This window comes from Cibotium barometz, chromosome 50 (assembly GCF_041138505.1).
Source record: "Cibotium barometz isolate CiBa-2024 chromosome 50, ASM4113850v1, whole genome shotgun sequence".
NCBI classification, from domain to species: domain Eukaryota; kingdom Viridiplantae; phylum Streptophyta; class Polypodiopsida; order Cyatheales; family Cibotiaceae; genus Cibotium; species Cibotium barometz.
The window spans coordinates 4,887,264-4,905,858 of NC_141095.1; the positions used below are offsets into that span (position 1 = coordinate 4,887,264).

Consider the following 18,595-nt stretch of genomic DNA (forward strand, 5'->3'; position numbering starts at 1 on the left):
TGAGTCTTGACATTGGCACCATCAAGAAGAGTTGTAACATGTTGAGCTGGCTGAGGCCGGGATCCAAAAGGATGGTTCTAATCTTGGAAAGGATATGGATAGTTGGATATTGACAGAAAGGACTGTTAAGGAAACCCTACCCTAACGCATCATGGGAAGTTGCCTATCCCCGCCGAGCTTGAGCAATGCTTAAGAGCTCCACCATAGCCGCTCCTCATCGCCATCCTCTTGCACCCTGAGGTGGTTGCGAGTGATGCACCCTATCTTGCAAAGATCGTGTGGGATCTCTGCGGTAGACGATCGTGTTGGTAGCCTAATCACTCAAGCAAGAGAGAGAGAAAGAGAGGAAACATGAGGGAACAAGTGATTAGCCTAATCACTCCAAAACCCAAACCCCAAGCATACCACACATGCTAGATTAGAGTTGCAAGAGAGAGGGAGAGAGAGAACACTCCACCTCTATTGCACAAATGGGAGAATGAGTTACAAAACAAGATAAATTGGCTTTTATAGTTCCAAGCCTTTTATAGTTCCAACCCCAAGCACACCACACATGCTAGATTAGAGTTGCAAGAGAGAGGGAGAGAGAGAACACTCCACCTCTATTGCACAAATGGGAGAATGAGTTACAAAACAAGATAAATTGGCTTTTATAGTTCCAAGCCTTTTCCTACTAGGCCGCCTAGGAATAAGTGACATGAGGCACCCAAAACATAGGTACAAGGCTTTTCTCTATGGTTTGGCCAAGATCCTCTTGTCTGTCCTTTGAAGCTCAGTACTTGGGAGCATCTTTAGGACATTTCTCTTATTAAATGATAGAATTTCCAATATAGTACCAGTGCCCAATACATAAGTGTGTGGACATAGTTGTTGTACGAACGTGTTATAACCAATATGTGGTTAACATAATCCCCTTCCTAAACTCGATGGCGTCCTTGTGAGATCGATGAGAGGTTGTCGAGGTATGTAGGGAAGTGTCGCACTTGGGTTTCTCCTATCTCTCCAGAAATCAGAGGGGGTGGGGGAGTTAGTAAGATGGAAAGAAGTTAGTGGAGTATTGGCGACGATTAAGTATTGGCGAGTCTGGCGGGCTCTTAGGAATTCGCTTTCTTGTATATGCCCAGTACACTCTTTATTTTGTTTTTAGTGTTTTTTCTTTTTTGTCACCTTTGTGGTGGGAAATCCTCATTAGAGGAGTCAGAGTACTTGAATGAGGAGACTAGCATGGAATACTTAATTACCTAGTATCCAAGTGGTAGGTTATATGAGGAAGGAAGAGTTAGTAAAATAATGGTGTTGGTAAGCAAGTGACGAGGAAGGAAGAGTTAGTAAAATAATGGTGTTGGTAAGCAAGTGACGAGGGGGGAATTCCAGAGGGACAAGGAGGCAACTCGCATGGAGACTGCTTGCACTCCAAGATGTTGTATGTCAAAGGCGATGTTCATGAAGCTTTAGCATCCTTGCCAAGACACTGTGATGGGTATCTTGGCTCTCATGGATGTTGAGTTATCAGGTTGTGGGGTTCTCTCTTTTTCTTTTTGTGGGTTGTCTTCTTCTATCATTGGAGCTCATGGGACTGGGATCCTGTGTTGATAGGAGTGGTAGTCGATGGCAAGGATCCAGAGATGTTGAGCCGAAGAAGAAGTTAGGGGTAGGATGGATTAGGCATGAAGCATAGTTATTCAGTTGAAGCGGGGGTGATTAAGAAGATCTAGGCGATGGGTCGTACCATTGACCAAGTTTGCGCCCACCATGGCCCCCCCATCCAGAGATGTATTTGGATGGCTGTTAGATGATGAAGCTTTGTGCAGTGTGTGCGTATAGGACAAAGCCCTATGAGAATTTCAGGTGTTGTGCATGGGCAAGGGCAAAAGGTGTGCTCGAGGTCCTAATCACCTAGAGACTCTTTTTTTGTGTGTTTATTGGTTAGCACCCCTAAAGAGGGTTTTGTACTGATTAGCCCAGGTGGCTAGATTTGTGAGCTTACCTTTTGTGTTTATTGGTCAGTACCCCTAAAGAGGGTTTTGTACCCAGGTGTCTAGATTTGTGAGCTTACCTTTGAGTGGTTGGATAAGCTCTGATATTTATTGGTATGCACCCCTAAAGAGGGTTTTGTACTGATTAGCCCAGGTGCCTAGATTTGTGAGCTTACCTTTGAGTGGTTGGATAAGCTCTGATATTTGTAGCACTGTCCCTTGGTTTGGTGACGAAGTCGAGGGGCGGGGTGGAGCATCGTAGTCGAGGCTCCGTGGGTTGAAAGGGTTGGGCGAGTTGAGATTTTGAGTGCCCATGGGTTGTGTGTGGGAAAGTTGGTAGGATTTACTTGAGGAATAGGGGACTTGATTGCCCATTGGTCGCCAAACCATCTTCCATGGGTTGTGTGTGGGTTGAAAGGGCTAGGCGAGTTGAGCTTTTGAGTGCCCATGGGTTGTGTGTGGGAAAGTCCATAGGATTTAGTTGAGGAATAGGGGACTTACTTACCCGTTGGTCGTCAAACCATCTTTCTCGATTGGACAGGTACTAGCTTAGTAGGTGTGGTTTGGGCAAACTATTGAGGGTTAATCTGTGGGAGCCAAATGATGGAGTTCCCATCGTGGAAGCCTTGGGCATCTAAGAGGTGCTTGGGCACCCATCACTGCCAAGTGATGAAGGTCCATGGTTGTCAAGGCTTCTTAGTTTTTGGTTTGAGCTAGGTGTAGGTTGTCGATGCTGAGGCCCTAGGATTTTGATGGTGTCTTGGGGAGACACATGTGTGTGTTGCCTTCATGGAAGTCTTGAGCTTTGAGCACGTTGGTAGGCACCCAACGTTGTTGGGTGCCTTCATGGAAGTCTTAAGCTTTGAGCATGTTGGTAGGCACCCAACGTTGTTGGCTTCGCTATGCTTAGGGTTTCCTAACCCGGGCTGTGGGACCTTTTGTCGCGGCATTGTGGAGAGTTGTGGTGGATGAGCACAGGCGATGTTCTTGGGTAGCCAAAGGTGAGTATTGCCTTCATAGTAGCCTTGTTCTCGTAACAGTTGGTCGGGGACTAGACAATGTTGAAGTTGGGGCTTGGGGTTGGTTTTTGTTGGCTTAGTGGGCTTAGGGTTTGTTTTTGTCAGCTTAGTGGGATTCTTGCGCTTTGGTTTTTGGGATGGCCGTTTTGGGAGAAAACTTGGGTGAGCTACAATATTTTCTTAATATAGAGGTGGTGAGATCACCTCATGGTATTTTGCTCTTACAGAGGTAATATGGCTTAGACATGTTGTCCAAGTATGGTATGACAAGCTATAAGCCTATTTTAGTATCATGAGAGGAGAACACTAAGCTTTCCACCGCCGCAGATACAGGAAGATTTTGGAGGAACCCATTCTGCACAGATGGCATACTAGGTAGCTTGATCAACGTGACCATTACTAGGCCTGATTTAAGCTATGATGATGTAGGACTTGTGAGTCGGCCCCTAGAAAGCCACACTTGGATGTAACTATATGGATTCTCAAACATAAAGTCCATTGTTAATTATGGACTTTTCTATGAGGCTGGCATAGAGATACAGCTACACGGGTATAAAGATGCTAATTGGGCTGGTACTGTCTCAAAGAAGAGATTTGCCAATGACTTTATGTTTTCTTTTAGGAGTGCTACTGTGAGCTTGAGCAATAAGAAAAAGCCAATAGTTTATTTTTTGAGTACAAAGGTAGAGTACAGGTCTATGGCAGCTGAGTAGATATTGATAAGTTTGCATTTCTTAGTTCTCTACATGATGTAGATGAACCTATGTCTTTTTAAGAGGCTCAAGAAGATCCAAGTTAGGTTAAAGCCATGTAGGATAAAATTCATACCATTTTAAAAAATGGTACTTGGGATTTAGTGGATCTACCACTTGGGATTTAGTGAATCTACCACTTGGCAAGAAAGCTATTAGTACTAAATGGGTTTTCAAAATCAAGAGAAAGGGAGATGGGATTTAGTGAATCTACCACTTGGCAAGAAAGCTATTAGTACTAAATGGGTTTTCAAAATCAAGAGAAAGGGAGATGGATCTATTAAGAAATTCAAGGCCAGACTTGTTGTTTTGCAAAAGGTTATGTTGAGAAAAAAAGGATTACTTATGAAGAAACTTTTGCTCCCACTTCTCATATGACCATGTTATTGCTTTGGCAGCCCATCATGGATGGAAAGTACACCAATTGGACATCAAAACAATGTTCTTGAATAGTGACCTACAAGAAGAAGTTTATGTGAGTCACTAATTGGATTTGCTCAACCTAGTCAAGATCAAAAGATGTGCAGGCTTAATAAGTATCTTTATATATGACACAATCCTATAGGGAAAGGCGGCGGATGACCTATCACTCATCAATTGTTTCATGATTGAGATCTCAAGAGAAAGAGGCTTCATGACTATCTCTATAGGTCTAAACATTGTTAAAAATCAATGTGCTAGAGGGTGCAACATTTGTGTAGCAAAGGGGAAGCATGTACCGTAGCTATTTGAAATATTTAGGTTCCAAAGGTTAAAAGAGCATGTAAATGTAGCAAGTGGAGTAAAAGAAGGATCCAAAAAACAAAGTCTCCAATCAACATTTTTGAGAGGGAGGTGGAGGCTAGATTCTAGGGAGGAATGGTTTTAGGGGCAAATCAAGCATAATTAGGTGGATTACTATAACTAAGCCATGGAGCTAATCACTTTGTATCAAGCCTATACAAAGAGACCCGATCTAATAATGTGTGCTTTTGATTTATACCCTCATTTTGTGTCATTTTGTTAATTTTTCACTAATCTTCATTAGTATCAAATTATGTCAAAACCATGCTTCTAATCGTGTTTGGTCCACATGAGCTTCTAAATCCATGAGATTTAACTTGGTATTAAAGCCTCCCCACCTCCTAGCCTCTCCTGTAGCATTCTCACTAAGCCCAAAAGTCATTGAGGACTAATTTTTATCATTGCCACTAATCTTATTTTTCCCTCTTCTTCCCAATCTCACAAATTAGCTCAAATCAAGAGTTGTGGGCATTTCAACTACAAATGGTAACTTTGGGGAGCATCTACATCAACTCTATCTTGGTTTGAGCATCAAGGAGCACGTTAAATAAATCAAGCTCAAATCCATGGTAGCAGTAGGCTGCCATGGATTTGAGCAATAGGCTACCATGTTAAATAGATCAAGCTCAAATCCATGGCAGCAGCAGCAGCAAGCTGCAAAAACTATAGTAGAGAAGGGTAAATCTCGTAGTATTCATCATTTTGAGCTAGATTTGAAGCTATCAATCTCATGCAAGGAGTGCCTACCAAGTTTGACACATTTACATTAAGTTTTTGAACTCCAAATCATCAAATCATTCTCTAGTTTTATGATAGTAAATTAGCTTGATTAATGGAGTAATTAAGACTGATTACTATGAGTTTTTCAGATCATTGGTGGTTCATTATATTCACATTGGGGAGTGATTTGATGTCCCAATCATCCACTCCAAAATAGGGTACAATCTTGATTTTTTTTTGGGGTTTTAGGTGATTAACCAAGGTTAAATGCACTTGTTGTTACATTAAATCTCTATTATAAAGTAATATACACTGTCATTACATTGAATCTCTATTGTAAAGTAATATACACTAGCATTGGAGATATCCTTTTTATAACCTTCCCACTCCATTAAAAATCATCACTAACTCATTTGTGAGAGAGAAGTTTAACGGAGAAGGGTTCCATACATGGCAAATGAAGGGAAAGTTTTGGTTTATAAAAGATACATTATGGGGAATTGTAATAAGTGGGAGAAAAAAATGTCTAGAAGTTAATGGGAATGAAAATGATTTTTAGTTAAGGATGAGAAGGGGTTACCTATAATTGCATTAGGTTTGGGTGATGGCTTTATTCACCACATTGCTTTAGAAAATACATCTAAGGATGTTTGGAATGCAGTGGACAAACTATTTGGGGCCAAACAAAAGAATTCAAAGATAAGTGCAGGAACCGTCACATGTGCAAACAGTTCCTCATATCCTGTCAAAGGAGTTGGTAGAGTTGTTCTCACTGCTACAAATGGAGGCCCATTTACTCTTTCTAAAGTTTTATATGTGCCAGGCATTAAGAACAACTTGCTGTCAGTTTCAGCCTTATTCTTGTTGGCTTGATGGTGAAATTTGTGGATGACAGATCTACAGTTCTCAGGATAGAAATGATGGTTATTCTATCATTGTCTCATGTACCTTGTTTCATGGCCTATATAAGATGGATGTATTTGAGAAGTTGCAGCATGATGCGTGCTCAGTCTCTACGACTCGTGCTATGAGTGATGCAAAATTATGGCATGCACGATTTGGCCATCTGAATTATGGCGATTGGTTACGTCTTCAAAGGCATGATATGGTGTCTGAGTTTCCAACTCTTGAGACCCCTGCTAGACATGTATGTGAGGGGTGTATTCTTGGTAAAATGCATCGGGCATCATTTCCAAAGGATGGATCTGTGAGAGCTGTTAAGAAATTACAACTTATAAATAGTGATGTATGTGGTCCTATGAAAACACCATCTATTGGGGGGTATCTCTACTTCGTCACTTTTATTGATGATTACTCCAGATATAATTGGGTGTATCCATTAAAGCAGAAGTCAGAGTTTTTTATGTGCTTTACGCCCTTTGTATCCATGGATGAAAATGCATGTGAATGTAAAGTTGGCACCCTTCAGAGTTTTTTATGTGCTTTACGCCCTTTGTATCCATGGCTGAAAATGCATGTGAATGTAAAGTTGGCACCCTTCATTCAAATCAAGGGGGGGAGTATATGTCTAAGGAATTTCATGCATATGGCTGCAAAAGACATAAGGCATCAATGTATATTGCCATACACACCTCACCAAAATGGTGTGGTTGAGAGGAAGAACATGTCTCTCATGGAGATGGCATGATGTATGGTGAAAGCCCAAGATTTACCTCATGGTTTTTGGTTAGAGACAACTATGTGCGCAAACTATGTATTGAACAAATGCCCTACCAAGGCTTGCAGTCTAAAACTCCTTATGAAGCTTGACATGGCAGGAAGCCTTCTGTGGCTCATTTGTGTGTTTTTGGTTGTCTTGCTTATGCTCTTGTGCCTGAGCAACAATGTAGTAAGCTTGATGATAAGGTAGTTAAATGCATATTTATGGGATACAGTTCAGAAAGCAAGGGATATAGACTCTAACATCCGGCCTCAAAGCGAATTCGGTAAGTAGAGATGTTGTTTTTGTCGAAAACTCAGTTTAGCCCATGCTTTCATGCAAAAAACAACAAAATGTATGCTCAGAGGACATGTTTGATTCACTCCTACCTTTGTTTAATGGAGGGCAGCCATATGTAGAGCAATTGAATGCTCAACCAAGTGCTAAAATTCAGCCTTTGTAGGTGCAAAATAAGCCTTTTGATGAGGCAATTATTGAGGATGTAGTGGATGACGAGAGAGCAGCCATAGAAGAATCTAGGCGTATGCCAAAATGGCTTGTGCAGACATTGAGGGATAGCAAGTTGGCAACTTCTTTACCTAGCAAAACTCGTGCGGGTTCTCGTCATGTAGATTATTCTCATGTGGATCATGTTCTCATTTCTACTTTATGTAATGAGGAGGAACCTGTTTCCTTTAAGGAAGCATAGGATGATGATCATTGGATGCATGCTATGTAGGATGAGTATAACTCCATACTCAAGAATGACACCTGGTATTTGATAGATCTACCTCGTGGCAAGAAGGCCATTGGTACTAAGTAGGTTTACAAGTTAAAACGCAAAAAGCAGATGGTAGCATTGATCGCTACAAGGCCAGACTTGCTGCAAAGGGGTATGCCCAACAAAAGGGCATTGATTATGATGAGACCTTTGCACCCACATCTCGTATGACTACCATTAGGTGTCTCATTGCTTTGGCAGCACATCATGGGTGGAATGTATATCAATTGGACATTAAGACTGCATTCTTGAATGGTGATTTACATGAGGAGGTGTATGTATCGCAGCCTCCTCATTTTTCTTTGAAAGGAGAAGAGTCTAAAGTATGGAGGTTGAAAAAGGCTCTTTATGGCCTTATGAGAAGATTCATGCATACTTGTTTGCAAATGATTTTTGCAACAGTCCAACAAAGAGTACCCTCTATGTGAAGAGGAGTAAGGACACATTTTGGTCATTATTCTATACGTTGGACTGTTGCAAATGATTTTTGCAACAGTCCCAACAAAGAGTACCCTCTATGTGAAGAGGAGTAAGGACACATTTTGGTCATTATTCTATACGTTGACGACATGCTACTCATGGAACCCGATATAGATCAGATTCTAACCTTTAAGGCTGATTTGCAGTCATCATTTGAGATGTCAGATTTTGGACCCTTGCATTACTATTTGGGGATTCAGTTTATACAACGCAATGATGGCATTGTTATGTTGCAGTCTAAATATATATAGAAGCTATTGAAGAGGTTTAATCTTGAAGACTGTAAACCTGTGGGGCTGCACCTATGGAGACAAGTACTCGACTTAGTCTTCAAGATGCAGGAGACTCTTTTGATGCTAGTTTATATCAGCAGGCTATTGGATCCCTTCTTTATGTGTGCAACACGAGGCCAGATATACAGTATGCGGTGTTGGATCCCTTCTTTATGTGTGCAACACGAGGCTAGATATATAGTATGCGGTCTCACAATTGAGCAAATTTATGCATAGCCCAGGCACGAAGAATTGGCAAGCTATTAAGAGGGTTTTTCGCTATTTACAGGGGCACTCGGTATTTTGGATTATTTTATCCAAAGGGAGGTGAGTCACAACTACATACTTTCAGTGATTCAGATTGGGTTGGATGTTATGACACATGAGTGTCCACACTAGTGGGTTTTTCTTTTGCCTTGGTGATTCATGTATATCATGGCTTAGCAAGAAGCAGCCTACAATGGCCACTTCCACCTGTGAAGCTCAGTACATGGTAGCTTTTACAGCTACAGTTGAGTGTGTGTGGCTTAGACGTCTTATGGTTGGCTGATTTGGGTGTTGGACAATCGTCTACTAGCACTACAATTTTCACTGACAGCAGCCAGAGTGCATTAGCAGTTGCGAGGAACCCAATGTTTCATGATTGCACTAAGCACATTGAGGTGCATTACCACTATGTCAGGGAAAGACTCTTTGTAGTAGAGATCAGCTTGGTCTATGTGCCTACACATGACAACATGGCAGATTTATTCACGAAGGCTCTTCCTTGTGAAAAGTTCGAAGCTTTTCGTAAAGCTTTGGGCTTACTGCTTTTTCAGGATTGATCGGCCATACCCTATACATGTTCACATCATCACTCCCTCACACACTTAGGACTACTGGGGCACTTTTTCCCTCACTAGGAGGTTTTTTTCCCGTGCATATGTACACCCTCTTATCTACTTATTTTGGGATGTGTACTTATCTTTTATATCTGGCACACATTTGCTCATTTTAATCTAGTGAGTTTGTGTGCTCTCAAGCTTCTCAATCTTGTGTGTGTGCATTGGTGCAACCCTAACCCTAATTCCAACAAAGCTACATTTTGAGAAGATAATACTTTCTTCTCACAAGACCAAGACCAAGGAACAAAGAAGGATAAAATACAAATGTGATCTACCACTATTGTGAAAATGTGGACCACATGGTGAAATATTGATGGCAAGAGAAGTAGCTAGAAGTAGCTAGAAGTAGCAAATCAAGGATAAAGATAAGGCTTCCCAACAGTTGTTCTAAGAAATGAAGGGCATGGCTCTCACCCTTGGTTGTAACCCTATCCTCTCGTGTGTAAAAGGTCAAGTCAAAACCAAAATTGTAGCCCATAGGGCAAGCTTAAGATGGACCATTCTAGCATATGACTAGGATTTTAGATCTAGTGTAGTATGTTAGGTGATAGACCCTCATCACATTGGGAGGGAGTGCTAAAAAGTGCAATTTTGTGTACCAAAGGGGGAGCATATACCTTAGTTCTCTAATATAGTTGGGGTTCCAAAGGTCAAAAAAGCATGTAAAAGACATGTAAATGTAGCAAGTGGAGTAAAATAAGGATCCAGAATTTACCAGATCTAGGCACCTACTATGATGGGCAAGTGGGGTGAACAAAGTGTCCAATCAGCATTTGTGAGAAGGAGGTGGAGGCTAGACTTTAGGGATTAGATTTATGAGCAAATTAAGGATGATTAGGTGGATGATTATCACTAAGCCATGGAGCTAATCACTTTGTATCAAGCCTATAAAAAGAGGCCCAGTATAACATAAAATGTGTGCTTTTGATTCATACCCTCATTGTGTCATTTTGTTGATTTTTCACTAATCTTCATTAGTATCTAGATAATGTCAAAACAATTCTTGTTGTTTGATCCACCTTGAGCTTCTAAATCCATGAAATTTAACTGACACTACATCTTTGATAAGTGCTTCCATGGGGCAGTGGACCCAATGCATAATCTGCAAGATAGGGATGTAGAAGTCATCCACCCCCCAACTAAGATAGGGATGTAGAAGTCATCCACCCCCCAAACTAAGAGATAGGGGATGCATCATCCAAAGCCTTTACAACTAAGGGAGCTTAAGCACCACCACAAGGGATCCTAGTCAAGGATATAAGCATCGATGAGTTGGTAGATAATTTGCTCAACTGAGTAGGCTAGAATTGGTGGGGCAACCCCAAGGGCAATCTCAAGGCCAGTCCCATAACCTAAACACCCATATCTATTTTCATGGAGAGATATGATCTAGTGTACTATTTTCCATGGATACCATAAGTACAATGGAGTGTCCGATGCTAAGTCTTAGAACACAACAATTTTGTGCTCATTGCCACCAGCACCACATAGGGAACCATGATAAAGCTCACTATTAGTACCCAGTGCTGCCAAGGTGACTGTTAGCCTTGCCAGCCCCAATTGTGCCACTCCGTAACTAGCACGTGCTCCAATTTCTATCTACTAAAACCCCTTACCAAGAGGTATGTATAGACCGTCACATTTTCCATACCCACCTTTGATATTACCACACCGAATGGTTCCCCCTCCAGAACACCGTGCACTAGTACAAGCACTAGTACAATAGTTGTCGATGACCTTGCCTACAGATGTAGAGAACCTCAAACAAGAGAGCTATGAGTCTTATGCTCAACAAGACCCATATAAGAAATTTAATCCATATGGGTACAAACAAGGCTAATCCTTATTCAAAGCCACAATGCAACAACAAGCGAGAGACGTTAACATTGTGGTACATAGGCCACCAATGCAAAGGCCCACATTGTATTGTGGAGTGCAAAGGCCCACAAGACCCTACACCAAGTACTACAAAAGTGCCATAAGAACTTTGAATCTCGTGCCTAACCCAACGTCATTCCTTATAGTGAAACATACCAAAAGTGCATGGGTTCAAACGTACTTATTACCATTATCCCAATAAAGTGGCAATCAGCCTAGTGGTAGAAGCATCAGCCACTTCGATGAGCCTTAACTTGTTGAGTGTACAAGGAGGGCTTACTTATTAACTCCCTCTTAATGCCATCATAAGGCTCCAAGCCCAATACAAGAGTAGTAGCCAAGGGAACATCCAAGGATGTGATATAAGTAGAAAGCTCAAGCTTCAACCTTGGAAGCAAGCAACTAAGAAGCTAGAGGTGTAAGCCCTAAAGGCTACAATAGCTCCTAAAAAGGAAAAAAGTAATGGATCAGAAGAAGACCATCAAAGATTTCACAAAAGATAAGTGCTCATTGGTACTCTGCCCATAGAGCCACAATTACAACTTCCCTTGTGGGTGCATTAGCATGTCCATTGCATCCTCACTCTATTGTCACACCAGAATGTCTCCATATACAAATGAATAGCTTTCACACTAAGCTGAACAAATTTATATATAAATGAATAGCTTTCAAACTAGTTCAGGGCAATACATAAGGGAATAAATGTGTATTGCTCAATGCTAAAATTGTCTTATATACAAATGACTAACTTTCACACTAGGCTAGAGAAAACTTAAAATAGTCCCAGGCCAGTAGTTCTAGTCTTAAGTAAGGGAACAATTGTGTATAGCTTAATGCTAAAATTGTCTTATCTACAAATGACTAGTTTTCACACTAGGGTAGAGAAAACTTAAAATAGTCCCAAGCCACTAGTTTTCACACTAGGGTAGAGAAAACTTAAAATAGTCCCAGGCCACTAGTTCAAGTCTTAGTAAGTACACGAAGTAAGTGACTTTGGCATCAAGCTCAAGGTAAGGTTGCTTTGTAAAGTCCAGCACCATCTAAAGTTGGTCTTCCCTTCTATAGTCTTGAGTAAGTACATGTACACGAAGTTGGTGACTAGCATTAAGCTCAAGGTAAGGTTGGTTTATAAAGTCTAGCATTGTCTAAAGATGGTCTTCCCTTACATGTAGGTAAGTTAGTGACTTTGGCATTAAGCTTAGGGTAAGGCTGCTTTATAAAGTCTAGCTTTGTCTAAAGATGGTCTTTCCTTACCTGCAGGAGGTAAGATAGAAATACGCTTTTTACAATAGGTTGGGTCGAAACCATGTTAACCTGCGAAGTGATTAACATACCCCCCTTCCTAATAGACCACATCCTTGTGTCACCAGGCTTGGGTGGTTAATATGTTACTGGTTGTTCTAGAGAGATGTGGATGGTCAAGACATAGTCATTGAAGAGATGTGGATGGTCAAGACATAGTCATTGAAGAGACCAATCCACATGCTTTGGGTCCTAAATGGAGAGATCGAGTCCCGTTGGCCTTTGAGTTAGGAAGCATGTTGAGGTTGCATGTAGTGTAATGTGGGTATGAAAATGGTTAATGTTGCAAGGTCTCATCTATAGGGTTGTGACCGATGGTGGTCCATGACTGTTTGGCATGGCAAGGTGATCTCATGGGGTCAAACTAGAGACTTGGCTACTTCATTATTGTCGACTCATGTGTTAAGAGCACCTTCATTTGATTGGCCAATGACCAATGGTGGTCCATAATTGTTTGGCATGGCAAGGTATGATTCATGCGTTAAGACCACCTTCATTTGATTGGCCAATGACTGATGGTGGTCCATAATTGTATGATTATTAGATCTCATGGTGAAACTAGAGACTAGGCTACTTCATTATTGTGGATTCAAGTATTAAGACCACCTTCATTTGATTGGTCATGGTGGTCCATGATTGTTTAGCATGGCAAAGTATGATTCTTAGATCTCATGGTGAAACTAGAGACTAGACTACTTCATTATTGCGTGTTGTGTTGAGGTTTTTGTTGTGATGGTGAAGATAGTCGAAGAAGAGGCAAATGGTCTCATGGTGAAACTGGAGACTAGGCTACGTCATTATTGCTTGTTGTGTTGAGGTTTTTGTTGTGATGGTGAAGACAGTCAAAGAAGAGGCAAATGGTCTAATGAAGACCATAGGGAGTTGTATTCTTTGAAGATCTTTGGAGGTTTCTACACATTCGAAGAGGATCTAGGCAATGGGTCATACCATTGACTAGGTTTTAGTCCACCATGGCCCTCCCTATAGACATTTACCTGGATAAGTATTGTGTTGATGATGAGGCTTGGTGTAGGTGCAAGCTATTATGAGTGTATATTGTGAGTCCGTATGCAAGATGTGCTTGTGAAGGTGTGAAGCCCTTATAACTAATGCAAATGTCGTAACATAGGCTATGAGTGTGTGCTTTTCCATGTGAAAACTCACACTTTTCCCTTTTGACTAATGCAAATGTGGTGCATAGGCTATGAGTGCTAAAGGTGTGGCCACATGTGCTTTTCCATGTGAAAACTCTAACACTTTTATTTCTTGGCTTGCTTTCTTGCTTTTCTAATTCCTTTCTCCACCACTCTTGGTCTTCTCTTTGTTGCGCTCTTCTGCTTGCTTATCTTCTTCTTCCTGCTCATTCTCCCTTAGTATCTTCTTCTTCTTTCCTTCTTTATTTCCCTTCTACTTCTCTTCTTCTTTCCTTCCTTATTTCATCTCTACTTCTCTTCTTCTTCCCTTAACATTTTCTTTTTCTTCTCCTTTCTTTCATCTCCATCTCTTCACTTCTTTCATGTTTCACTCATTCTCTTTCATCTATTTTCTTCCTCTCTCCTTCTTCCTCTGCTTCTTCTCTTCTCTTTTTTCACCATTGTTCTCCTCTTGTCCTCCCTAAATTTTCTTCTTTGCTTTTCCTTCTTGCACTTCTCCTCTTTCTTCTTCTTCTCTTATTTCTTTACTCTACCTCTACTTCCTCCTTTTCTTTACTCTACCTCTACTTCCTCCTTTTCTACCTCTATTTCACTTTCTTCTCCTACTTTACCTCTCCATCCGCACTTACCTCACTTGCCATCGATCTTGGTTTTTTTGGTGTAGTTATCATCAAAGCTCTTGTCAGAGTTTATTATCCAAGGAGGCATCATTGCCAGTCTTGCCGTCGCCTGCTGCTGTCTGCTGGAAGCTAACCGATCTACCCTATGCACACCCATCTAATGGATCTTGTCGTTTGTTACATGGAAGGAGCGCCCTTGTGGTTGTTGAACTATTTTTGCCACTCAAAACCGTCATGTAGAGCTGCCTATATGGTGGGATGCACATCGTTATGTAGTTGGCTGTGCAAACGCCCATGTTGTTAGAGATGCATCGCCTTAAGAGTTGTCAGAAAGAGATCTTTGCCTTCTAGATAAGTAGCGTTATAATCGCTAGATAAGTACGATTCGTATGGAGTATTGAAACACTAGATAAGTAGTGCTAATCACTAAAGATTAGAGCAGGTTAGTCCAAATGATCTACACCGACCACCACCTACAATGTTAGATAAGTATGCGAGAAGCCATTGAGTCTCGAGTATGCAGTTAGGACCGATAAGTAGTCCCAAACCCCACCTCGATTAAGCAGTTGGTTACAATTATGTTCCGTCATTGAAAAAGGCTATTCTCACCTTATGAAGCTACTTCCCTCGTCCTGCTGATTGCTACACAGAAGTGATTGGGAGCACCCTTCAAGTGCCCTATTTGGATAAGAAACCGTCGTAGATACCCAAATACGACTACTATGCTGTAGCATCGCCGCTCCGCTTAGAGCCTATTAGTTGGATGTGTCGCCTATTTCACCTAAGCTCGCCTTGTGAGCCATCCAAGATGCCTCTTGAATCACCTGGCTTTACCGCCTCATCTCGCCTGGGACTATGAGCCTTCGAAGATGTGCCTCCTGCACCTTCACGTGAGTGGAGATGCGCTCGCATTCCTCACAATGAGCTTTGCAATGCTAGGAGAGGTGCTTTCCTTCTTGGAATACATGCTTCTTTGTGCTCCGTAGTAAGAGTGCATTTGTGAGATTAGTCACTATTACAACGTATAAGGTTTTTGTGCCCTTGAATCCTTTGCCAGCTAGCCAACTCATGCTTCGACTCCGCTAGGTTAATTCATAGCAAGATATCCAAGGATTTCTTATCAACTACCTATAGGTGAAAAAAAAACAAATCAAAATCAGCAAACACATCCAATTGCTCCAAAACCTTACGTTTTTCGAAGTGTGACCTCCTAATCAACACCGGTCAATATTAGGTGCTTTAATGCATTGATCATGTGCTGTGAATGGTTAAAAACCAATGTTGGATACCCATTATACAGAGAGATAGAGAGATGTAGGCGCATGTGTGCATGTGTGTGTGTGTGTGTGTGTGTGTGAGAGAGAGAGAGAGAGAGAGAGAGAGAGAGAGAGAGAGAGAGAGAGAGAGAGAGAGAGAGAGAAGGAGATTTTTTAAATAATTTTTTTAAAAACCCCCTAAAATATTTTTTAAATAAAATTGGATAACCATTATATATAGAGAGAGAGGTGTAAGCACGCTCGTGCGTGTGCGGATGCACACGCGCACACGTGTGTGTGTGTGTGTGAGAGAGAGAGAGAGAGAGAGAGAGTAGGAGAAAATCGAAGTCCTTTCCCCACCCCCAAGTGACAAGTTGGTGGGGGAGGGTTAAAAAAAAAATATAAGTTCACAGTCCACCTTCGTGTGTCCAAGGGTATTGCAATAAAAGCAGTTAGAATTCCATGGTCTTCTCGGGGTTGTTTCTTGAAGCTGCATTTCCCCATGGTGTAAATGGCCGTCATGCTGCTTCTGGTTGGTGGGCCTCCAACTGGTGCTGCTGGACAAGACTGCTATGAGCGTCATAAAAATAGTACTGGTGCCGCGGCTCTTCAACCATTATACCGACATGCATCCATACTATGGGTGGCAATGTGACAAATAGCACACCAGAGATCATTCAACCCACATTCCTATGCCATGTGACCAGAATTTTGACACCGAGTACACCTGTCCGAATGAAATGAGAAGATCTTATGCTCCTCACTGGAAGTTGAGTTGTTCCAGCTACTGCAGTCTCGTTCTAGAACTACCCTCCCACCTTTCTTGCTCACCTTACCCTTGGACTTGCACTTTACTCCTCTGATTCAGTATTGGTTTCTGACTCATTAGAACTTTGATTGCCTTTCTCATCTGAGGAGTCTGACGAATGTTTCCTGGACCTTTGTTTACCCCTTGCGAGAGCGATGGACCACTTGATCTCCTTCTACAAAGCTTTTACAAAACGAGAGTTGAGAACCTCTGCTGCACTTGGGGGTGGGGAGGGGGTAAATTTTTAACAAAAAATCAGCTGCTCATTGTACAGAGAAAGAGAGAGAGGTGTAAATCGTGTGTGTGTGTGTGTGAGAGAGAGAGAGAGAGAGAGAGAGAGAGAGGAAGTTAGTGAAATACTTTGAAGTCTAGCTATGCGCCAACAGGCATATTACCGTGTAATTTTTAACATTAGTAATTTTCCTTTAAGCTCAGTAGGAGCTCCTGCCGTCTCAGCTGAAGAAGCGAACCATGACGCGAGCGTCGGCGGGCGGCGGCGGTGGTGGCCCGGCCAAAGCAGTGGTGGTGCTGGACAACGGGGCGGGCTGGTGCAAGGCGGGCTTCGCGGGTCAGGAAGACCCAGCAGCGGTGGTGCCCAATTGCGTGGCGAGGCCTCAGAGCGGCAAGCGCTGGCTGGTGGCGGACCAAATCCTGCACTGTGACGAGCTGCAGCGCCTGGGCGTCCGCCGCCCCATGGACCGCGGGTACCTCATCTCTGCCGATCTCCAGAAAGAAATCTGGGAACGCATCTTCAGAGCTCTTCTCAAGGTACGCCCCTCCGACGCCGCCCTCCTCCTCATCGAGCCCCACTTCACCCTCCCCTCTATACAGAAAATCACCGACGAGCTTATATTCGAAGACCTCGGCTTCAGGTCCCTCTTTGTGGCCGATCCTTCCGCCCTCACCCACCTCTACCTGCAGCACCGCAACCCTAACAGTCTTCTGTCCAGGTCCCGCTGCAGCCTCATTGTAGACTGCGGCTTTTCCTTCACCCATGCAGCCCCAGTCGTCGAGAACTTCACCTGCAATGCTGCCGTGAAGCGAGTCGACCTTGGCGGCAAAGCCCTTACCAACTACTTGAAGGAACTTGTGTCATACAGGACCTTGAACATGCTAGATGAGACTTGGATCATGGAGGATGTGAAGGAGAAGCTCTGCTACTGTTCTCTGGATGTGGCTTCCGACATGCAAATCGCCCGGTAAGGCACAGCATTATTCAAAAAATGTATAGCATTTCAAATAGCACGTGAATTGTGCACTAAATTAGGTTAGACAGTGTTCATCAAAGTGCCTCATTATTCAAATATGCATAACTTGGCAGGCTAATAGATCAAATTTTTAGTGATATTCTCCCCAATAAAACTACAAATGATTCAAATAAACATTATCATTAAAATATGAGGTTATACTATATGTATGTATGTGTATTGATTTGTTTATTAGTTACATAAATGAGTCAATAAAAAAATCAATCAAATTTTTATCATATTTTATTATCACTCGTTAAGTAAATGGATCAAATTTTGCTTTTGCTCCATATTCTTAGTTTTCAAAGAATACAAACTCACAGAATGGTATTCAGGACATTGATGACCTTTAGCTTTTTTGTCAGGAAAGTAGGAAAGGAAAACTATATTCGATGCAAATATGTTCTTCCTGATGGGGTTCAGCATAAGAGAGGCATTGTCAAAGACCCATATGCTGTACAGGCAGCCTATAGACATTTGTCACCAACAGAGGGGACTGGGCAAGGAAATGCTACTCTTGCAGAGAATGATTCGCCCAACATGAGGGAAGAAACGCCTGCAGCTAATGATGCACAGGCATGTCGATGCTAGTGTGAAAAGCGATTGTGTGTGTATAGACCTTGAATACTGCATTGTGCATTGAATTATTCATGGCATTGCCATTTTGAGAAGAAACATTTCAATAGTAAAGATGAGCAATGAGCATCAAATCATGTGTGTGGCCTTGGTTGAGTCTAGGAAGATGCATGCACATGCATTGTGATGGAATTGATTGATTGAGAGAGAGAGAGAGAGATTTTAAACTTATACTAAAGACCCAATGGGATTACGAGACCAAAAGTGTTGCATATGTTCCATGTGTAAGCTGAAGATCATAAACATAAACATGGAAACATGAGAGAGAGAGAGAGAGAGAGAGAGAGAGAGAGAGATTATTAATGCCTTCAAAAGACCCAAAGGGTCTAAGGGTCTATGACCAAACAATGATACATTATCTGTAACT

At 42.0% G+C, this 18,595-nt stretch overlaps 1 protein-coding gene across 3 annotated transcripts in view; it reads left to right on the top strand.

The window, feature by feature from the left end:
• Nucleotides 1-16,747: 16,747 nt before the first annotated feature.
• ARP6 (actin-related protein 6) overlaps nt 16,748-18,595 on the top strand; it is a 63,214-nt gene continuing 61,366 nt past the window's right edge. For 2 of the 3 annotated variants that reach the window (XR_015264200.1, XM_086787306.1), the window contains exons 1-2: nt 16,748-17,544; nt 17,946-18,168. Coding sequence is in view for 2 of the 3 variants with exons in the window: in XM_086787306.1 (XP_086643432.1) it covers nt 16,817-17,544; nt 17,946-18,168 (951 nt within the window). In the remaining variant the exon portion in view is untranslated. The remainder of the gene's footprint in view (nt 17,545-17,945; nt 18,169-18,595) is intronic. The other variant, XM_086787307.1, reaches the window with a different exon arrangement.